This window comes from Brassica oleracea, chromosome C1 (assembly GCF_000695525.1).
Source record: "Brassica oleracea var. oleracea cultivar TO1000 chromosome C1, BOL, whole genome shotgun sequence".
Taxonomy (NCBI): Eukaryota; Viridiplantae; Streptophyta; class Magnoliopsida; order Brassicales; family Brassicaceae; genus Brassica; species Brassica oleracea.
The window spans coordinates 13,706,629-13,730,203 of record NC_027748.1 but is presented as its reverse complement, the minus strand read 5'-3'; the positions used below and the strand labels follow the sequence as shown (position 1 = coordinate 13,730,203).

The 23,575-nt window shown below is 38.1% G+C and overlaps 3 protein-coding genes and 3 pseudogenes across 4 annotated transcripts; 3 read left to right on the top strand and 3 right to left on the bottom strand.

The window, feature by feature from the left end:
- Positions 1 to 566: 566 nt before the first annotated feature.
- LOC106343403 lies at positions 567 to 2,190 on the bottom strand. Its single transcript, XM_013782604.1, has 2 exons — positions 1,435 to 2,190; positions 567 to 1,266 (listed from the first exon to the last, which is right to left on the bottom strand). The coding sequence occupies exons 1-2, from the start codon at positions 2,033 to 2,035 to the stop codon at positions 632 to 634; spliced, it is 1,236 nt and encodes a 411-aa protein (XP_013638058.1). The 5' UTR covers positions 2,036 to 2,190; the 3' UTR covers positions 567 to 631.
- Positions 2,191 to 4,737: 2,547 nt separating this feature from the next.
- Positions 4,738 to 5,622, top strand: LOC106312254 (annotated as a pseudogene). The gene is made up of 2 exons (XR_001264163.1): positions 4,738 to 4,985; positions 5,151 to 5,622. The product of XR_001264163.1 is annotated as a probable histone H2A.3 (transcript).
- Positions 5,623 to 5,628: 6 nt separating this feature from the next.
- On the bottom strand, positions 5,629 to 16,004 carry LOC106312240 (annotated as a pseudogene).
- Positions 11,811 to 13,597, top strand: LOC106332203 (glutathione S-transferase T3-like). The gene is made up of 2 exons (XM_013770687.1): positions 11,811 to 11,841; positions 12,095 to 13,597. The coding sequence occupies exons 1-2, from the start codon at positions 11,811 to 11,813 to the stop codon at positions 13,285 to 13,287; spliced, it is 1,224 nt and encodes a 407-aa protein (XP_013626141.1). The 3' UTR covers positions 13,288 to 13,597.
- On the top strand, positions 13,726 to 15,361 carry LOC106312246 (putative nuclease HARBI1). The gene has a single exon (XM_013749692.1). The coding sequence runs from the start codon at positions 13,938 to 13,940 to the stop codon at positions 15,258 to 15,260; it is 1,323 nt and encodes a 440-aa protein (XP_013605146.1). The 5' UTR covers positions 13,726 to 13,937; the 3' UTR covers positions 15,261 to 15,361.
- A 3,811-nt stretch (positions 16,005 to 19,815) lies between the features above and the next one.
- LOC106332196 lies at positions 19,816 to 22,827 on the bottom strand (annotated as a pseudogene).
- Positions 22,828 to 23,575: the final 748 nt, after the last annotated feature.

Genomic DNA, 23,575 nt, shown 5'->3' with positions numbered 1-23,575 from the left:
CCCCCCATTTCTCTATTTCTCTATTCCACATGAATCTAACAGCCAATAAACACCATTACGAACAAAACGTTCTGTCTTTTTCCACTTAGAGATCAGTGCCAAAACAACCTGATAGAAGTTGATTAAGAAAAGGAGGAGAACTAATAGTTGTAATTAATCACAGACAAGTATTGCATCAAGAAAGACAAAATTTGTTGCTTACATTAAGATATGATGGTTGTTTTATATAGCTTTGAAGATAACAAAAAAAACTATTCTACTTGCATAAATTAAGGAAACGTAATACTCCACTAAACTATGACTTCTAAAGACTATTGATGTAACTTTCTCCACTCTTCACGTGATGTAACTTCAGCTTCCACTCTTCGGTGATGTAACTTCGGCTTTCTAAGACGTGATGTAACTTCTTCAAACTTTAGTCTCTTTTATTCTCGTACTCCACTTGCTCCAACAATAGTAGCAAAAAGTCTCAAATGAACTTTTGTTGTTATAGGTTTTACGTGAACACAACTACAGTTTATACGTTCTTAATGCTAAATACTTTCATAGCTGTGAACTCAATATTCCAACTTTGCGTTGTTAAAACTCTATTGATACCACACACAACTTAACCCCAAAAAAAAAAGTTGATTTAGGGCTTGCAGATAACCACAAAACAAGGAAGCAAAGCTCGAGAGTTAAGCAAATAAAGCTCCTCAACATTAGTATACAAACCAACTTTACCCGCCAAAGAATCAAACCCATTCAACCCGCCCATCTCCTCCACATTCTCCACCGGCCTATGAACCCTCCCGGCGATCACCCGACACACGATCAACGCCTTCCTCTCCGTCGTCCCATCACCACCGTCCATTTCGATCGACTCAAACGCCCTCCCGCTAGTCGACGCCGTGAAAACCCCTATCCCGTTATTCATCTCCCGTTTCACCGAGAACCCGTTTCTTATTATCCGGCAAACGCAGCACTTCTCCGACGAGCAAAGGCTCGTGCACCCGTTTACCCCTAGAACGCACGAGACTGTGGTTCCGTGGAACCTGAGGAGCTCGTTTCCGTCGGCGATACATCTCGGGTGCTTCTTCTGTAGCTTGCTCGCTCTGTTCTTGACGGTGTCTCTGTACTCCTCGAATCTCGCTAGAGTCTTTTGCATGTTGTGCACTTTCAGGATACGGTCGATTCTCCCGCATTGGTTCTCTGTCTTTAACCAGCTTGTTCTGCATATCATCTCCACGATCTTTCTCGACGAATCTCCTTCCACGAGCTCTGTCACTGGCGAAAATGAAAATTTTTGGGTTGAAAGTTGCGAAACTTTATTGATAAAAAAAAAAGTTCGAAACTTTGTTCAGTTCAAAAAAAGAAAAAGTTAGAAACTTTATTCAGTTCAAAAAAAAAAGTTAGAAACTTTATGACGTAAAGTACGAAACTTTGTGTTATTACCGGCGTGTTCGGTGAGGTGATGAGCTTCTGCGTCTTCGAGTTTGCTAAACTTCTCGCCGCATTTATGGCAAGAAACAGAGGAATCGTCTCCGTTGACAACGGCGGAGTCTCTCCTGCTCTGTTTAAACGCTGCTCCTCCTCTGTCTCTCTCCGACGAGGCCTTTCTCGACGCTTGGCTCCTGTTTGAAGAGGAGTAATGCACCGGCGTTCCTGGTCTCAGAGTTCCCACGAACTCCCTTGCTCCGGTGGAGGAGTCTACGTCGCCGGCGGCGGCGGTGATCTTGAGCTCGGAAGTGGAGTTGCTGATGATGACCTCGTGAGTGATGGGATTGAGAAACTCGCTGCTTCCGATTGAACGAGGGCTAGAGCAAGTCGTCGGCTTTTCTAAGTGTCGGTTGCTTCCGTGGATTACGTCTTTGAGATTGGCTATGGATCTTGAGCAACCGGACCGGTAAGTTGATCGCTTGGTTGTCTCTTTGCTTCTGGAACTCGGGTCGTGGACGTCGGTGGGATCAGATTTGCAGTGGAGAGATTTCTTGAGTGAAAACCAAACACTGGGTAGCTTTTTCTTCTTTTCAGTTCTTGTTCTTGAGCCTTCCATTGTTGTATCCTCTCTCTCCAATGTTTTGTCTTCTGATGGATATGAGAACGAAAGAAGCAAAAACGGAAAGAATGATTGAAATGAAATGTTAGATTGTGTTTCTGTTTTCAGTTTTTAAAAGGTCAAAAAGAAAGAGACACAACCATGAGTTTCTTTTGCTGTGTCAAAGATAAAAAAAAAGATACGCTAAGTAAAAGTTTAAAACTATAATCAAGACGCAATAGTGATGGTACTTAGGTAGCTTAACTATCTATGGAGACCATATGTAGACACAACAGTGATCGTACTTAACTAACTTAACAATCTATGAGTTGGCGAGACAACGATGATCGTACTTAGGTAACTTAATTATCTATGGACCATAGATTGTCAAGTTGCTTGATACTATTTGACTCACGAGGCTATACTGTATATGATTTGGTTGTCTCTTGGCTAAAAATACAGCCTCACATTTCCCAACTGTATGCTTCCAATATTTTGCATAGTTTGAATTATATTTAGAATAGTGAAGTCTTCACATACTGTCAGACCAGAAGGACTCATCCACATTATGTTGTCCTCCGGACAACTATTTGAGTGAAATTTTTTTTTTTTGGAAATTTGATTTGCCAATTCCAAACAAGTACAAAACCAAATTTAACTGGTTCTCACATTATTTTTCAATACGACCAGAGAGCATGATTATTGGAGATTTTTAGGGTGATGTTTTTATCGAAATATAAGAACTCGTCTCTTAACTTTTAACTAAAAAAGGTAAGAACTGGTTTTTGAATAAAAATTTTAAGAGCCGGTTCTTAACTTTTTTAATTAAAAGTTAAGAGACGAGTTCTTATATTCCGATAAGAATTCCACTCTAAGAACCCCTAAGAAGTTTCTGTATACACATAGTACACTTAGAAAATGATCTGATTGAATAAATTTCCCATTATTTATGTAAACAAATAATGATTGTGTTGTGATTTTTACGTAGGCATCTCCACATCCCACATTAATGAACAATTTAATAAGTGTGAGATCCACCTATTTTTGTTTCAAAGGTTGGTAACATCATGGCCACCCACCACCACGCTCATGACATCCACCTTTTCGAATGTCTACATCCTGTTTTCTTCTGTTTGTTATCCATCCTTGGAGAAATTAAGCAAAAATTGTAGCTTGATTTTATGGTAAATGATAATCGGAATTCCTTTTTCTCGTAGAATGAACCAATATAATCACTTTTCTCGTAGAATGAACCAATATAATCACATAAACAAGAATTGGTTACCCTTCTAAACAAAAGAAAAAGTTTATTGAATAAACATTTGTGCATCTGAGTTAGGATTGCACAAAAAGTCACTGACGATTTGAAATGAATAAGAATCCAATTAGTAGTGATGGAGTTTTAGTGGAACTGTAAAGGAATTTTGAGCGGTTAAAATAGGATTATACTATCAACAATAGTAAAAGCGATGGTACATTTGCTCATTTGGTTAGACGAAAATGTGACAATATCTTATAGTTTAAAACTGGGGATCAGTTTAGCTTCTGGTCCAAAACCTTCACTGAACAAAAATTGTCGTGTGAATGTTAACCAACCAAACTGCAAATAATGATTGTGATAAACTGATAATGATACAAAATTTGTTTGGATTCAAAGGCAAAAATAATAGAGCATGGACTTGACCCAAAGCAACATGGGCCAAAAATGTTAAATTAAAAGGTTATGCTACTTTGGGCTAAAATTAATAAGCCCAAATTAGCCCATGTAACCACTCACTGAAACAGTGCCTAACCGAAGGAAACCAAATCGCATCCCTTAAATGAAAAACAATCTAACGGTCACAACTATCGAGCCGTGCAGTGTCATATCATTGGTCAGGGATACTTATCAATACTCATGGCGGGTTTCGCTGTAACCAACTACTCGTTATTGTTATCGTCTACGTCGTCCATATACTTTTCTTTGCCTTTAGGCCTGGGCATTTTACCCGGATCCGAAGACCCGAACCGTAACCGACCCGAAAATACAGGTTCGGCTCCGGATTCAGGTCCATGCTAAGTATCTATTGGGTCTTTTTTGGACCTGCGGGTCTCGGTTCGGGTCCGGGTCCTATCTGAGACCCGTTCGGGTACCCGAAGTACCCGCAAATAATTGTATATACTAGGTATATTTAGGTGATTGGGTATATTTTTGATATTTCGGATTTTTTTTAAGTTTCGGGTTTGGATTTTCGGGTATAATTGTAGGTTTTTGGTGAAATTTTAGATTTTTAGAAAATATAATTTGGGTATTCGGATAAAATTCGGGTATGTTTTGGGTTTTCGGGTCTGATTTTGGATAAAATTTTGGGTATTTTTGCGGTTCTTCGGGTATTTTTTGAGTTTTCGGATCCAATTCGGATATTTCGGGTCTATTTCGGGCCCTAAATACCCGAACCGACCCGGATCCGAAATATACTCAAAAATTTTGGGTATTTTTGCGGTTCTTCGGGTATTTTTTGAGTTTTCGGATCCAATTCGGATATTTCGGGTCTATTTCGGGCCCTAAATACCCGAACCGACCCGGATCCGAAATATACTCAAAAATTTTGGGTATTTTACGAGTTTTGAAATTATAGACCTGAACCGACCCGGACCCGACAAAACCCGATCTGGAATCGACCCGAAAAGTTATAGGTACCTATATGAGTCTAAATTGCTAGGACCCGAAGGACCCGGACTCGACAATACCTGATCCGAACCCGACCCGAAGACCCGGATGCCCAGGCCTAGTTTGCCTTTCTAGAGAATTCAATCTTCTCAGCTGTAGTAGAGATGGCGGGTCGGGGTAAACAACTCGGATCTGGCGCGGCGAAGAATCCCCGTTGGTCGTATCGCCCGATTCCTCAAGGCCGGAAAGTACGCCGAGCGCGTTGGAGCAGGAGCTCCGGTTTATCTCGCCGCCGTTCTTGAATACCTCGCCGCCGAGGTAAATCACAGACTCTTTTAATAGATATTGATCACCAATTTAGATTTGCTTCCTTGTTTTCGAATTTGATGATCTAGCGAAAGGTTTAATCTCGGGTCCGATTGAGGTTTCTTTAACGGATCTGTAAACGTGGGTTTGTTAATTTGGTGTGATTAATTTGTGTAGGTACTTGAGCTTGCCGGGAACGCAGCACGAGATAACAAGAAGACTCGGATTGTGCCTCGACATATTCAGCTTGCTGTGAGGAACGACGAGGAGCTAAGCAAGCTACTTGGAGATGTGACGATTGCTAATGGAGGAGTGATGCCTAACATCCACAATCTCCTTCTCCCCAACAAGAAGGCCGGTTCCTCTAAGCCTACCGATGAAGAAGATTAGGAGATCCTATGTGACAAAGAAGGTAACGCTGGAAAATGGTTTGATGTGAGAGCGAACAAGTAGTAGAGGACGGTTACACAACAGCTGTGTGGATCTAGTTGTAGTTGCATATGATATTTTGTTTCTGTTGTGTGAATATATGAAGAACCTTTCTTCTCTTTGTTTCAGACTCTACATGCTTTAGGGGTTCGTACTGTAATAATACTCCACTTTGTTGACTTATTGCAGTGTCTTGATGTTTATCCTTTTAAGCACCAAACTTATGTATCCAAAAACGTAACATTGTTGATATAGTTTTGCACACACACATTTTCAAGACTCGAACAAAGGAAAGACATCCAAACATAAACAAAAGAGAGTTTTGCACATCCACAATTGAAATATTAGAGAACACAGAGAAAAGACAGTAGTGCTCTTGGGATGATGGACCTAGCTAGATTCTTCATCAACTGTCCCACAAGTAGTGCTCCCCAAATATGGGTGCCATTTCTTCACCAAGTAATCTTAATGGCTTGAAACAAGGATCAAGAGTTTCTAAAGTAGAAGGATCATCCCATCTCAAATGTTTCCACCAACTTATAGTTCCTTTTATTTCCTTGATTCTTCCACAAGTTTTGGAGCTTATGGGCAAAGTATATAGCCGACCACAGTTCATGACTTTCACCTGTTCGAGACACTCCCAAGTCTCTTTTTCGTAGCAAACACTCTCCAGCTCTGGAAGATTTCTCAGTTTCATGACACGTAACTTTGGTAGGAGAGGTTCTTGTGGACCATCAATAGTTTGGCGTAGATTATGCAAGGAGTTACAGTCGCTAATTTCTATCTCCTCCAGGTTTGGCATAGTGAACATGTCTATCTCAACGAGTGTTTTAAGGTTATTGCACTTGCTGACCAGAAGTAGTTTAAGAGCTACCAATCTCAACCATAGCTGTGCTTGTAATTCCGAAAGGGATACAAAGTTAACTTCGTGCAGACCAAGTTCCTCCAGAAATGGAAGTGTGTCTGGACTTGTGGAGGATCCTTTGCTGGTTGCCTTCTCAATCCCACCACCACTAGAGTTGATACTAGTTTTCACAATCGTTAGAGATTTCAGATTCACGAATGTCTTGCTGCCAGTGACCAATTTCTTCATCATTCCTTGGAGCCCTTGACAACTGTTCAGTATTACAGAGGTTGTACAAGCCAAGAGCCACTCCATGGATACTTGTGATAAGTTGAGACCACTTATTGCTAGTGTCCTCTGATCGTGTATCATAGGCAAAACGTAGCTAAAGCCCACATTAATTTTGAAATTTCTTTAGACTTTGATCCAAGAAGAGTTGTTCTTCTTCAGAAAAGACGGCGAACAAATAAGACATATAGACAGCACCTGTAAACAGTCAAGGTATGCAATCTCTTCAACTGTTGCTTGGCCTTCTTGTTCTTCTCCTTTTACACTCCAATGGTAGTTACTTAATTTCATGTTTAGTGTCTCCAAACTTGATAACCGCGAAACAATTCTAGCTGGAATAGTTTTGAGGTGAACTGTTCCTGAAAGATCAAGGTGTTTAAAGCTCTCCAGCTTTTCTAGCCCTTTTGGGAATTCTTTGATACGGGAGCCATGTAGATCCAGTAGCTCAAGTTTAGAAAGAGTTTCTAGAGAAGGTAGTTCGGTAAGGTCTTAAGAAAAGAGAATGAAGTTTGGAAAGCTGCAAACAGGAATGGGGCAGGGAGTTCACGCGTGACCCACTTAGATTCAAAATCCTAAGAGCTGGGAATGCTTGCAAGAACCCATCTGATGCTTCTTGTAGAAGATAGTTCTCCTGTAGCAGTAAGGTTGAGGCTTCCATGCAGTACTCTTCTGGTAGACGAGGGAGCCTCTCGAGCTTATTGTTCATCAAAGAAACCCATCGAAGAGAAGGAGAAAATTTGTCTTGTCTAATCTCTTGCAAACCTGTACTAGACAGGACAAGCGAATGGCAATCATCTTGTGAGGAAGACATAATCCATATTGCAAAATCTCGGACAACATCATGCATTTTAACGGTTTCACTGCGAGAACCATCTTCTAACAGGCACTAGTCCTTTAAGCTCTCCACAATTGTGATTCCTTCGTTCATGGACTCCTCGTGGGAACCTTGTTCCTCCATGAATCCTTCAGCTATCCAATACATCACAAGCTCCGTAACCTCAATGGAGTAGTCTTCAGGAAATAAAGCACAAAGAAGAAAACAAGATTTTGCTTGTCCTTCCAAGAAGTCGTAGCTCAGTTTCAAAGGCTGGTAGATCTTCTCTTCAATGCTTTTGATCCAAGGTACCGATCTACTTAGCTGATTCAAGGCGTGTTCCCACAACATGACATTTGTCTTTCCTCTCATAGCTGTCCCGACTGTTATGATAGCCAGGGGCAACCCGCCACATTCAAGTGAAAAGGCTTTTGCAATGGGCTCAATAAGATCTGATCTCGCTACCTCTCCTGCATTCTGGCAAAACAGTTCCCAAGCTTCTTCTTCGCACAAGCAATCCACCCTAACATCAAGATCTGTCCTCATACTACGACAGACTTCAAGAAACCTGGAAGTGAGAATGATCTTTGAACCCTTGTTCTCTTCTGTTGGTGGAATGCCCAGAAGATCTAAATCAATATCTTTCCACACGTCATCAAGAATAAGAAGGAAGTTGTTCTCTTTCTCAAGCCTCACATAGATCATTCTTGCCAGCCTCTCTACAGTTTCTCCCAACCTGGTGTCGATATCCAGTCTCTCAGCAATCTGCTTTTGGACCGTTCTTGGATCAAAGTCTTTGGATGGTGTAGCAAAGATCACCAAGCCAAATGGTTGAGTTGCAGTCTCTTCATGAAGCTTATTGTTCAACGTCCTCACCAATGTCGTTTTCCCTACTCCACCCATACCCCAAATACCAATCTTCTGAACCTCACTGCTCCTCAAACCATCTATAATTTTACCCAACATATTTGAAGCCGTTGTTTGATGAAGTACTGAAACTCCCGGAACATGTTCAACTCTTTCATGTGCAGTAGCCGCAGCTATCATGTCTAAAAGATCTAAACCTTCCTTTTCGAGCATTCTAGCTTCGTTGAGAATCGTATCAGCCTGGATTTCAAGGACTTACCACACGAAACCCGTTCCTCAAGTTTCGACCTTGCTTTAGTGATAACCTCCTCAGCATTTCTTTGCCACCCCATTATCTTGAGTCTAAATGGTTTATCTTTGTGGTCTTCATTTATGTTGCCCTTAAGCTCAACTAATCTCTCCATCACACTGTTAAGAGCTTGGACGTTGGATTTGAACCTTATGGCATTAATAACGACCCGGTAGCACATTGAGTCACACATGGGACGCAAAATCTCCCCCAAGAACGGGGACAAACACTCCATACCAGAGGTTTAATAGCAGATGTTCCAAAGAACCCCGGCACTTGAAGAAAAGCTAAAAGTTCTGCATTAGAAAAATAGCATTTCAATGTTTAGAAGTCTCTCACACACAATATTAAAACTAAATCTGTTTAATAAGTATGGTAATGATAGTGTTCGAAAGGAAATAAAAGAACTAATATTTTAATCATTTGGCAACAAGTATAATTTTCAAGACATGCGCCAGTCTTGGGAGACAGTGTTTGGGATTAGGGTTTTCACAATCACCCACGGACGCCGCTCCGACGAGAAGCTCTTCCTTCTCGCATGGAATGCAATTCGACATTGGCGGGATGCAACGGATAACGTCTCGTACATATTAAAAGGACATCATGATTGTCTCCTTCTTTACTAATCTGCTAGGTTCGAAGAATACAGACGACTCGGTGGAGCATATAGAATATAGATGCTCTCTCTCTTTGGTGGGCATTCTATCTTCAGCCGAAAATGAAATGATAAAAAACAAACTTTAGACTCGCGATGATTAGAGCCCCATAATCAGATGGGTTTTCTTTCCGCATACCTTTTTGGATGATGCTTGGGAAATACTCCCTCCTTTTTTTTAATATAAGTCATTTTAGAAAAATTTGTATATTCCAAACTATATGACGTTTTCGGTTTTCTATGTAAAATTTATTAACATTTAATGTTATATGATCAATAATAATATACCTTCTATTTTATTATTGGTTGATTTGTGGTTAGGTAAATAATTAATGATGTTTTTGTTTAGAAAATATAAAAAATTAATGATTTTATGCCAGCACAATTATTCTGATCCTTAAATCTAAAGGCTATCTTGAGAATCTTTAAGAATATCTATCCAATACTGGTTTAACCTTCTTTTTCTTTAATAAATCCATTATATATTAAAAAAAAGCATTATAATAAATGCATTAACACTATAATAGACACATGATAGCCTCACAATGATTTGATAATAGGGAAAATTGGCAAAAAAAGACACTCTCAACTCCGATTTGTCTCAATAAGATTTTCTCTAAGATTTTTGTTAGATTTTAATTACTATTAATACGATTATCTGCTTAGAAACTATAATATGAAACTATTGGTTCGACATGTCAAGTATCTAAAATTCATAACATGAAAACAAACAAATAAGATGTATTTTTGGTTTTTACTGGAAAATACCAAAAAATCAAACATTTTAGACGAATAAACTAAAATGAATATTAATTTAAAATAATAGTTATATTTTAGAAGATTAAAAACAGAAAAAAAACTTAAGACCGAACCAATAGCCAGATTAAACAGATTTAATGCTTTTTACTAAAAATAACGAAACTAATAATCACATCCCGCACAAGGCGCGGGTTACTACCTAGTTGTAAATTTGATTTAAAAATGAAAGTTTAGATTTTATAATGTGATTAACAAATAATACCTTCATCCCGAAAAAGATGACTGTTTTTTTAAAATTATGTTAAAAAATATTTTTTTATATTTTCAATACACTTTTTAATCAACTAATAAAAAATTATAAACTTCAAAAACATCAATTGCATTTCTTAAAATTTTATTGATTTAGAAATATAATAAATATAATTTAGTCAAAAATATAAGAAATATAAAATTACAAAAAAATATGCATTAATAACTAAACTTTAATTTTTTTTAATATGTGTAAAAACTCTAAATATTATTTTGAAACCGATGAAATATAAGATCTTTAGGTTTGATTTCAAGTCAAATAAAGTAAAAAACATGGAAACAAAAACGGATGTCTCCTGATCAATTTCAAAAAAGGTGGTTGACAACTTTAATTGGATGTTGTTGTTAAATGTTCTTAAAGTGATGGTATTAATGATAAAGTTTCCTGCATCGGAAGTTAGAAATGATATTAAATAATATATAAAATAGATAAGCTAATTTATTTATCACTAATTCGTTTTATGTGAAAGACTATCTGATTTAACATAATATCAAACCATGATCAATGGAGGAGCCAGCCAAAAGGCTCACCGGGACAATATGAAATTTTAATATAAAAATCATGGGGCACTAAAATGGATTTTAATACTTATTCATAATTTTTTCAAAAAACCAATGAAGATAAATTTTTCCCTAATAATTCATGTGGGACAGCTGCCCCCCCCCCCCCCCCCCCCTGACTATGATCTATACAGTCTAATTTGATCTACATGGATGCGCTCCAAAATTGACCTATCAATCTTTTTCCGAACATTATAAGATTGACCGAAGGAAGAACCATCATCTCAGCCATGCATATTAGTGACAAAGTCTCACATATCAGTAATTGGAAGAGACATTAATTAGTATATAAAATAAATATGTCAACCTAATTACCACTAGTTGATTTTAGGTTGAAAGCCTATCTATTTTAACAAATGACACATTTTTACTTTATTTTGTTCTTGTTTATTTGTTTTGTTGATTCTTAAGACAGACGATTGAGAAGTTGAAACAAAATTTTGTTGATTCTTATAATATTATTTTAAAAAAAATAAGAATCAATTAAACTCAAAATTCTAACAAGAAAATGAAATCACTGAAATTTTTTTGAACATTTTTTAGAAAATAAAATTAGATGTTGTTAAAAATAATAGCACGTAGTGAACCATTTGGAGATGATAGTATCAAAGAGGTTTGATCTATCAGTATAGTTATATGATCTAACGGTATAGTTAGACTAGACCTTCAATGTTTTGTAGATTTTTAAGGAGTTTTTGGTTTTCTTTGATAAAAAAATCATTTAATCACCCGTTAAACTTTAGAATAATCGAAAGCCAAAAAGAAAACTGCATCCATTTATGACTAGTCTAAAAGAAAACTGCATCCATTTATGACTAGTCTATTCTGACACACTGTATAAAAAGCTTTATGAATGAATTGGCTTAAACTTAGACTACTTAGAATGTGTGTTGAATTTATAAATTCGACCGTTTACATGTTGCAATGGGATATTTAATGAAGTGTTGAAATTGAGTTGGCATTCAACTAGTTTAAAAAATTAAACTCTGTTGAATTTCATTGGAGAGTAAAGAGAATGTAGCATGGTCTCTTCCTATTCGCTGAGACAAATGTGTGAGTTTTACCTTTTTTTTTTTAATTGGTTGTGTTGAATTTCTTTTTTTTTTCTCTCCTTCTACATTATTTGGTTCAATTTTTTTCTCTCTTTCTACATTATTTGGTTCAAAAAAAATATATTAAAATTTATCATTTTTCATATTCTATAAATAGAAACTTGTTTCATTAGATTTGGACACAGAAAAAAAAATCATCATTCACCTCTCAAACAATTCTCGTTACTATATTTTTCTATTTTATTGAAAAATAGATCCCAACAAAAACTCTTCTAATTATACCCAAAACTCTTCAAATTATCCTTTCAACTACCCAAATTTCCCAAATCCCAACAACTACCCATTTCAAAATCAACTTCCCAATCAATCACAAAACATTCCAAGTTACGGTTTTCCACCAAGTTTCTTCATGCCATCAGCTGTTCCAAACTATCATCCATATTATGGTTCGCCGATGTCATATTCTTCTCAACCACCCGCTTATTCTTCTACTCCGACGGATAATGAAATTGCTCAAAACGTTGGAGCAACTGAATTTCCCGAATTTTCTACACAGGTGACTCTTGGTGGTGTAAGTGAAGCTAATGAAGCCACTCCTCGTGCAGACATTTCAACCCCTGCTACCCGAAAAAGCGTCAAATGGACCACCGAGCAGAATTTGGTGCTACTGAGTGGGTGGATCAAACATGGAACAGACAGCGTTGTTGGTAGAAACCAGAGAAGCGAATCATTTTGGGGTAAAATTGCTGAATATTGTAATGAGCATTGCTCATTTGATCCTCCGCGTGGTGGAGTATCGTGTAGAAATCATTACAATTACATGAACCAAAAATTGGGAAAATGGATTGGTGCTTACGATAGCGCTAAACGTATGCAACAAAGTGGGTGGTCAGAGCAAGATGTATTAGCGAAAGCGCAAGAAATCTTTTCTGATGGTGGTACCGCAAATTTCACTTTAATGAAAGAATGGATCGCTGTTCGTGATCAGCCACGTTATGCTAGTCAGGTCGGAGGGAATAATGGCTCTAGAAGCAGTGGTTCTAAGAGAGCCCACAAAAGTGATGCTAGTGACTCCAACTCAATAGGATCCACTGCTCGTCCAATGGGGAGGGATGCAACAAAGAAAAAAACTAAAAAAAAAGGTAAGGGCATAGCCTTGGAAGTGGTCAACGAAGATTTTAATGAATTCAAACAAATCAAAGCTCAAGAGTTTGAACGCTTGGAAAAATTAGCCATGTTGCAAGAAGAGGCAAATGAAAGGCGAAAGGAGGCAATCCAAAGGCAAGAGGAGGCAAACCAAAGGCAAGAGGAGGCAAATCAATTGATGAAAGAAAAAACTCGGGCTAAGAAAATGAAGATGTGGCTGAAGCTAAGTGAAAAGGAACATCTCAATGACCAGAGCAACGAGTTGTTCCAACAGTTGAGCTACGAATTATTTGGAAAATAATTGTAGTCACAAGTGGTTTCTGCATCATCACACTCCATGCTTGTCTGCAGCATGTCACTTCATACTTTTGTAATGTTTGTTGTAATTTTCTCCTTTAATAATGTTGTTGTCTGTTGATGCTTTAATAATGTATTGTTATGTTATGGTTTAATAATATAAAATCTTATCCGTCAATTTCGGTTTTAAATGGGAGAATCTTATCTTATAATCACTCAACATGGTTAATAAAGCTGTCGAGTGCCCGTGACTTTTCAATCAATGCTATCCGTCAATTTCAGTTTTAAATGGGAGAATCTTATCTTATAACCACTCAACATGGTTAATAAAGCTGTCGAGTGCCCGTGACTTTTCAATCAATGCTATCCGTCAATTTCAGTTTTAAATGGGAGAATCTTATCTTATAACCACTCAACATGGTTAATAAAGCTGTCGAGTGCCCGTGACTTTTCAATCAATGCTATCCGTCAATTTCGGCTTTAAATGGGAGAATCTTATCTTCTAACCACTCAACACGATTTAATAATGCTGTCGAGTGCCCATGACTTTTTCTTCAATGTAAAAATCTTATCCTCCAACCACTGAACATGATCTATCGATTTCATTGTCTTATAAATAAAGACTCATTCTTTCATTGATGTACCAATACCACAATGGATCCATCGAAAATTCCTTTTGATATGGATCCATCAGAACTTCTTTTTGATATCGAAGCTTACAAAAGACAATCTGAAATTGAAGAAAGGTATATCCTCAACCAGTTTAGAGAGCGTCGAAAGAAAATCGAGGAAGACTATCCACCTCGTAGCAAGAGGAGATACCACAAGAGGGATCATGCAGCGGTAAATCAAAGATTGATTGACGACTACTTTTCCAATCAACCTACATATGACGATACAATGTTTCGTCGACGATTTCGGATGCGGAAACATGTCTTTCTCCGAATTGTAGAGGACCTATCAAGAAGTGACGATTACTTCACTCAACGATTTGATGCAGCTAATAAAGAAGGTATATCTCCACTAGCGAAATGTACCACAGCCATGCGGATGTTAGCATATGGTATGGCAGCCGACGCAGTTGATGAATACATCAAAATTGGAGGTACAACAGCTTTGGAGTGCTTGCGTAGGTTTTGTAAGGGAATCATACAATTATACGAGCAAGTGTATCTGAGAGCCCCAACTGAAGATAACCTACAAAGAATTTTGCATGTTAGTGAAATGCGAGCTTTCCCGGGAATGATTGGGAGTATTGATTGCATGCACTGGGAATGGAAAAATTGTCCTAAAGCGTGGGAAGGACAATATACTCGGGGAGACAAGGGAACTACCACAGTTATTCTTGAAGCGGTCGCAACCCATGATCTATGGATCTGGCATGCTTTTTTTGGATGTCCAGGCACATTGAACGATATAAACGTTCTAGATCGTTCACCAGTGTTCGATGATGTTGAACAAGGAAATACTCCAAGAGTGAACTTCTTCGTGAACCAACGACCTTACAATATGGCGTACTATCTAGCTGACGGTATATATCCTTCTTATCCTACTTTCGTCAAATCGATTAGGCTTCCACAGAGTGAACAAGACAAGTTATTTGCACAAGTTCAGGAGGGATGTCGGAAGGACATTGAACGTGCATTCGGAGTGCTGCAGGCTCGATTTAAAATCATTCGGGAACCAGCTCGCTTGTGGGAAATTTCTGATTTGGCTATCATAATGAGGTCATGTATCATATTGCATAATATGATTGTTGAGGATGAACGAGATACATATGCTCAACTCTGGACCGATTATGATCAATCTGAGGCAAGTGGATCTAATGCCCCACAACCATTCTCGACCGAAGTGTTACCTTCATTTGCAAATCACGTGCGTGCTAGATCTGAGTTGCGGGATTCAAATGTGCATCACGAACTGCAAGCAGATCTAGTCAAACACATATGGCAAAAATTCAGCATGTTCCGTGGTTAGAAAGATTTCCAAGTTTGTGAGTTGAGTTTATTGTACTAATTATGTTATGTGTTTTATTATTTGTGTTGTGTGCTTATTAATGTATTGTATTAAATTTTAAATTTTCGTAATTCTACTTTTTAATAATAACTCTTTATATTTCATGTCTTAAATAATTGATATTTTTATTAAAATTATAAAATTAAACATAAATTATTTAATCATTTATATAGCTCTTAAGTATTGTAATTTAATTTAAACTGATAATAATTATTAATATGTAATTACAAAATAAAAGATGTGAAACAAAACAAAAAAATGGAAAAAAAAATTGTAGGGTAGAATGTTGAATTTTATTTTAAACAAACCAATGTAGAGTATAAAAAATGAGTGGGTGTTGAATTATTAGTTGGAAGAGAGAGAAACTGATGTGGAAAAAAGAGAAGATGATGTGGAAGGTGTTGTGTGTTGAATCTATTGTATATAGTCTTACTTCTCAGATTTGCAAAAGTCGATATGTGGAAGTAACTTAATGAATACATGAGCGTTGTCAGAAAAGAGCTTACATGAGCGAGATTAAACAGAGAACTTCTTGGCTTCTTGCATGAAGGAGAGAGCGTGAGGAGTTCATCCTTCATAACCCCATCTCCATTATTGCTAAATGGAAAAGAATGAAACTTATCACTTGTATAAAGAAGTTCTATGGTATACATTACGCGACGGCGACTTCTGTAAGCTTCCACAATACTTTTCAGAGCGGGAGTGAAAAACAAGAATCTCCACGTTGATGCATTTGTTTTTATTATAAGTAGGCCATCTACTCTGTAAAAAAAAAACAGTGGAAAAGACCATAAAGGTCAATATTATGATCTGGACGATATTCTCGCTGCTGGTGCCTGGTGTTTAATGGTTTAATGGAAGTTGTATTGGAGGTATTGAGGTAATTGTTATGGATTGCACAAATATCTACTTTGAAACAATTTGGGGTACAATTTTGTGAACCAAATATTATGCATTGATCCCAAATATGAATTTAATTTTTGTTAGTTCCAATGTATGTCTGGTCTCTCGTATCTATACGGTATGTCAATAGTGAATTAATGATTACTAGTTGATGCCCTGCGCAAATGCGCGAGTTTATTTTATGATGGTTTATTTTATGATTTTGGTAAAAAGATTTTAGATCTTAACAAACAAACAAACAAACATAATGGATAGAAAAAATAGTTCTATACCAATTATTTTCTTACCCTTTCTTCTCACTTTTAATTTTTTATAGTGAAGTTTCTTGTTTAATCATTCTTATAATTGTAGTTGTAATAAAAATGACCTTATAACTATACTGAACCGAACCGGATTTTGGATAATTCGGTTTATTACTCGGCTAAGTACACAAAACCAATCACATATAAAATTGAATTCAGTTTTCAGTTATTATTTTAAAGTGTCATTTCTTTCATTTTTCAAAATTGTAAGGATCAGTTCGGTTAATGAAAACCGAACAGTTAACCGATCTTAAAAAACTAAAAGAAAATGAAAAAAAGTTTGTCACCCAAGTGTCTAAACCAAACCTAATTTCTCTTTTTGTTTTGTTCTCTGGATATAGCCGTCTCTTTCTTTTATTGCATCTCCTTCTTTACCTCAGACTATTGCTTCATCTCCTTCTTCATCTCATCTCATGCTTCTTCTTCCTTTGTTGCTGCGTTTCTTCTCTTGATCAATTAACACATATTTTTTTTTCATCTCTTTTTTTTAAACGAAATTATATTAAAATATTAACCCAAAAGGGTATCTGAATCTTACATTCCGGCACCGGAAAAACGTTTGCAAGACCAACATGACGAGGATTAGACAAGACATCGAAACAAAAAACACAGCAAGATCTACGACCCAAAAAATCTAAAGAGAGAAGATACTCAAGCGAGGGTGAGAAGAGCTAGCAAGGAGCCTCAACTCTGACGAACACTGATGGTTAGCGGATCCGACGCCACCGCAGATGTCACGACAGCCGGTGTGTTCGAAACCGACCATGGATCCATCTACGATTATTCTTCTCAGAAAGAGCCACGACTCTCGAACGCCGGCAACTACATGAGACACAACTCTCGAACTTCCTCCGCCAAGCTCCACTGTTGCTCCGCCGTCACAACCGTCTATGGCCACCGCGTACAAACACTAAATTCCACCATTCAAGAACTCTTCCGCCTCTAAGAGGGAGATGTCTCGGGTAAGTAAGACGAAAACAAAGGAGATTTTAATAATGATTCACGTTTGATCATGTGTAGTCATAGTCCCTTTATAATAATGATATTATCTTAAGTCGCTTAAGGAGAAGAAGAGTATTTAAGTTTCTAGGTAACAAGAGAAGAATGAGGAAATAGTTTGATGTTCGATTAAACAGAAGAAGAAAGTGACGTGGAGAGACAAAATGTTTTGATTGGTTTTCACAGTTTTTTCATTTAATGACATGTCAATCCCTCATGCATTTAAAAATCTGATGTGTCATGCTGTGGAGAGAACCTTGCTTCATTATTGTGTTGATTCTAATTGTAGTTAATCATGAATTTATATACAAAATCAAATAATCTTGTGCATGCATCTTTTTGTAAGAGAACCAACACATTAAAAATAGACTGAAATTCTCAAATCGATCTTTAAAATTACAAAAGATACTACATCTATAGCTCTTCTACATTTTATAATATAAAACTGACATATGGCAATATGTGCTGATCCAAAATATTTCATCCCAAATCGACCTAACACAATATGATTGCATAATATACATTCTTAACAAGCTTAATCATGACATCAAAGCTCTCGTCCTAAACTTAATACATGTACAAGAGTCGAGATAAGTAAGATATGGTGATATATAAAAACACATGATATAAAAAATATAATTTGGTTTGTACTGATTTTTCCTAAGGTTTTGACGATTTATAATGGGTTTCTCTGACTAAAGATTCTTTGGTTTTAGTTTAAGAATATAGATTTGGAGAGATTGTATAAAAAGAAAGCGTGAAGATTTATGATTTTCATATATTATTGGTTTTACTTCTAAATGATAGGTTATTCTTTTGTCCAGTACGTGAAGAAGAATCGAAACTCATTTTTAAAACTGGATTTAAATAATCTATATTATAATAGTTCAGTATGCGTCGCCTTTGGCTGATTAGGGTTGTCGTCTCCTTCCTCTTGCACTAGAGTTCAGTTTTCTTATGAACTCCAATAATAATTTATTGTCTCGAAAAAATAGAAGTCGATCGAGTATCTTCTCTGCAAAGGAGTGTCAACAAGTGATGGATGAGCAAGAATCTTCCGGAGGTAATCATGAGATATGTTTCCTCTTTGTCGATTTAATGAGTTCATGCTTCTGTTACGTAAAATATTCGTGCTGATATGCACATATGAGTGCTTGAATTTAGTTACTGGATTTTGACGGATTCAGTCTAGATTTGTCAATTGGGATTTATTTTTCCGAATGATGTTTGTTAATCAAAAGGCTGAGTTGATTTTCACTATTGTTTGATTTTTTTTTGAAATGTCTGACAAGTTTGGTTAATTCTTCATCTCTTTTTCAGGTTAAGATCCTTCACTGGCTAAATCATCTACTTAAATCTTCCATGGTAAATACTTGAGCGATTATCTAAACAGTTATTTGGCTATCTCTTTTATCGTTTTGAATAAATGTTAAATTGATTCAAGACGAAACCTGATTTACAAGATATGTGACTCTGTTTTGAGTACTCTCAAAGTCTCGTCGTGAAAATAAAGACAAATGAAGCGCGTATAGGAAAAAAAAAAGTTGAGATATTTGAATGCTGAAACTCCATGGCTGTCGCAAGCTGAAACTGAAGCTGGTAATCGGTAATCTGGAAGAGAACCACATCTCCATGGATTTCTCAAGCCTTTTGTTTCCATTTCCTCGAACAGAAGAGACTCTTTTTCGAATCTGTTAATTTGGCTCTTTTATATTTAATTGTTTCTGATTATCATCTTTTTATTGTCTCACGTAGAAGATGATAATCATAGCGTAGCTGTTTCCTACATCGGCTCTTCAACACAGGTCCCAAAGCTTAGCTCTTTCCTTTCATGGGTCAACAAAAATCTCATACTTTTGCTGTTTCTCCAGGTCAAGAACTGTTCCTGTGATAGAGGAGGGACCATGCGAGCAAAGGAATCAGTTGTTTACTGTTTTAGGGTCTCTCACTGATCCAGAAGAAGAAGAATCAAAGGACTCCTCAGAGGTTAACTCAATGAGAAGTTTGCTCTTTGATGTTGGTGTTTTGTGCCTTTCTCTCGCTGATGATTTTTTTTGGTTAATTGCATGCAGGGACAGGTAACAGGTTGCTTCTGTAGATATTAAACTACCAAGAAGAAGAAGTTTGCAAGTGGAGTTCAGTTGCAACTCATGCGGAGAGAGAAGAACTAAACGGCTTATCAACCGTTTGGCTTATGAACGTGGCCTTGTCTTTGTCCAGGTACACAAGTCTTTGGTTTGCTTAATTTTCCTGAAGAGACATGTTATATGATAGTCTTTAAAAGAATTTTTTTTAATTTGTTTTGGCAGTGTGGTGGATGTCTTAAGCATCATAAGCTGGTTGAGAATCTTGGTCATTGTTGAGTATGACTTCCGCAAAGAAACCTCCAAGGATTCAAGTACTGATCAAATTTGATATGATTTTATTTTCTGCAAAGAATAGAGAAGAAAAAAATGTATTATTTTTTAATCAAATGTGTTTGGTATACAATGGGGAAAAATGTAGCTTTTGGAGTTGATACATAGGTGATATAGTGAGAAGAAAGCTAGAGACTTTAGGCTGTGATAGCCAGCATGAGGAGAGTTCCCAGTTAAGTGCTGAGCCACATTGCTACTCTTCCTTCTAGCTGGTTCAAGGCATTTACTCCGTTCTGTAAAACCAGAAATTAAAGATTGTTATATAATTCAGTTTGGTGATAGTGCGTTTCTTTTTAAAGATTGTAGTTTAGTAAGAGAGTGTTACCGCGTTCTGAAATGGTGATGGTGCTGGAGACGTGTCATGGGAATCTGTTAGAACTGGAGGAGATGGAGGGCTTGGAGGAGTGGGTGCTGGAGCTGGGGCATGGTGATGCCTCTTGTGTTTGTGCTTTTTCTTGTGCTTGGTAGGAGCTGGTGCTGGTGGTAGAGTTATTGGTGTAAGCGCTAGAGGCGGTGAAGCTGGTGGTGGAGAAGGTGATGCCGGTGGGGGAGAGGCCGGTGCAAGCGATGGTGAGACGGTTGGAGCTGGCACAGGCGGGGTGCAAGCGATGGTGAGACGGTTGGAGCTGGCACAGGCGGGCTTTGTGGTGGTTGTGGAGGCGGAGCTACTGGGCTGATAACTGGTGCAACCTTTGGAGCTGGTGGTGGTGAGACGGTTGGTGTAACTGCTGGTGGAGGTGTAGTCAGAGATGCTGGTGGCAGAGTAGCTGAAACGGGTGGAAACGGGTGGAACAACTGTTATTGATAGTAGGTAACATGTTTTTTTAAAATTCACTTATTGTGCATGATTGTAAGCTGGCAAAAGATTCAGTCTATGGTCTTGCCTATGACGTTGTCATACCCTTGCTTCAGCATCTAGCAATTATGTACTAAATTAAGAACAACATAAGCAAAATTTTAAATGAAAAGTATTTTATTTTATTTTTCATATAAACAAATGTTTGAAATATTTTTATTTCAGTATTTAGCGGATGTACATGCAGTGAAAGGAGAGCAAAACGAGTATAAAACTTAGAAGAAGAATGAAGATGGTGAACAAAACACTCAAACACCATCAATGATCACAAGAAGAGAAATGTTTAAAAAGTAGGAGACCGTTGGAACCTTCAGAAGAAGATACCAAGTTTCTTTTCACTATGAAGACGCTTCATCCCAAACCTCTCAGAGAATCAAGAAATGCATGAAAGTAGAATTTAAGTACGTGGTGGGGTGACACGAGGAGACTGTCAAATTTTACCATTCGCACGTTCACTTTCGTTATATCACTTTCTTTTTACACAAAACCAACATGTTTGATAGACTAACTTTTATAAATAAATGCTAAAAATCGATTTAAAAAAGGAGATGGATAATGCCGACTAACCAAATCGGAACAAAAAGCAAAAGCACGGGTCGAAGATCCCTAGTTCATTGAATAACACTAGATTTCAAAATATAATTTATAATCATCATTCAAATAATAGATAGTGTTTAGACTTAAATTCTATTAAAATATATGGTTGAATAACACTACTTTGGTAAAATGATTTTTCTTTTTTTTGGCCAAGAGTAAAATGATTATCCTAGTTGTCGTTATAATCAACTGATTACGGTTTATATACAAAAAATCAAATAATCTTGTGCATGCATCTTTTTGAAGAGAATCGACACATTTAAAATAGACTAGAATTCTCAAACGATATTTTAAATCACAAAAGATACTACTATCTAAGCTCTTTTACATTTTATAATATAAAACTGGCATATTTATGTGCTGATCCCAAAATTTTCATCATGTGTTTTTGGATCAAAGAAAACGGTAATTCAGGTAAATCCAATAAATCAACTTTTCTGAAAAGAATCTGTAGTCTGAAACGCCATGTTGCCGACGTATTTTTTACCTACACATGCTGTTAGTTTTTCTTCCTAAACATGGTGTTAGTTTTTTTTTTTTTTTTTTTGTAAACATGTTAAAGTATTATTACCATTTTTAATTTGTGACAGAAAGTTACATAAGCGGATGATTAACTAAATAGAACAAGAAACTAATCTAAACAACACTACGCTAAAACTATGCTAACCCACCCTTACCAACGACAAACGCACGGAGCAAGACAGGAAGACAAAGCTAGCGAGCTAAAGCGAAGCTGTCTCTGAGCCACAGCAGCTCACAATAGGTGGTCTACATATCACAAGGAGACACCGGACCCGGTAGAATGCGGCTTGCCTAGAGTCCGGTTCTGAAGGATGACCTCAACACAAAGAAGCCAATACAAACATTGACAGCTTCACCAGGCGACTGCTAACGAAGCAACACGACAGACCACACAAGACGATGAGCCGCAAGGAAGAGCGATTATTCAGGAAGGAGAACCCGCCGGAAGTGCCACTCCACCGCACCTGAAACCAAGGAGACAGATCAAACCAGCACCTTCCCCAAGAGAAAGGTCAGAGACACGCCCTAGATCAAGCCTCCGAGACTGGATGGAACCGCACGCGCCGCCACAGAGCACAAGACCGCAGTTGACAAATCCACAAATCCTAACTCCACGCGCCACTACCACGGAGAACCCGAAGTAGATAACCTTAGACCAGAGCCGATGGCCTCACCGGAAGAGACACCACGAGATCAACTGACAAGTCTAAAGAAACCAGGAGAGGGAAGAGAGCCAAGACCGAGGAAACACTCCCCTGTAGATGGTAAATTCGACCATCCCTCAAGGTCCGAAGAACAGACGGCCCGGCCCACATGAAGCGGAGCATCGGCTCGGAGCGGCGGCTTGAAGGGTCGATCTCTCGGCGTAATGTGAGAGAGCTTTCGATGGGCTTCTCGACTAAACGCCCCGAGGAAACGACTCCACGAGACATCGTGGACTTCTCGGCCCAGCGAGTTAAAGCCCACAGAGACGACACAAACTAGGTCACGGAAGAGCGTGAGGTCAGCTATAAAAGGGGAAGGAAAGACAACGTAAGAGGGATCCGAAATCACTGATACACACTGGGCGGCCAGATTAGGGTTTTACCTTTGTTATCTCGCCTTGTCGTATTTCTCCGGTAAAGCCTTCAAGGCTCTGGTACCTTTCTTTTCACGCATCTCCTTTCCTTGTAACCGACGAAACACTCTTCCGACCGTTAATAAGACGTCTTTGCTTAAACCCACATCTAAAAACTGAACGTTCTCTCGTTCCGTACCGTTTCCCGATCAAACAGTTGACCGCCACCGTGGGACCTTTAGCAAAGTAATGTCGACAAGATGGCGACGAGTAACGACGGCTCTTCCTCTGGAGAAGATCGTGAAGCCGCTGAAGTAACGCCGGCGTCTTACCATGTGACTCCGACACCACTCCAACCCTCTTCAATAGAAACTATCATGGTGCGCCTTGCGCAACAAGATGCGGCCCAGAAAGCGGCGACCGACCAAATCGCAGCGCTCGCAAAGATCTTAGCCCCCCTCGCTGCGAACGTGGAAGCTTCGACGGCGCAGTACCGAAGACATCTGTTTAACACAGAGAGAGCGACTGGTGCAGCACCAACGCAGACTGCCAACCAAGATGTCGCCGATGATGACGTGGCCCAAACCCCGGTGGGTCTTGATGCGCAGACGATAAACGAGCTC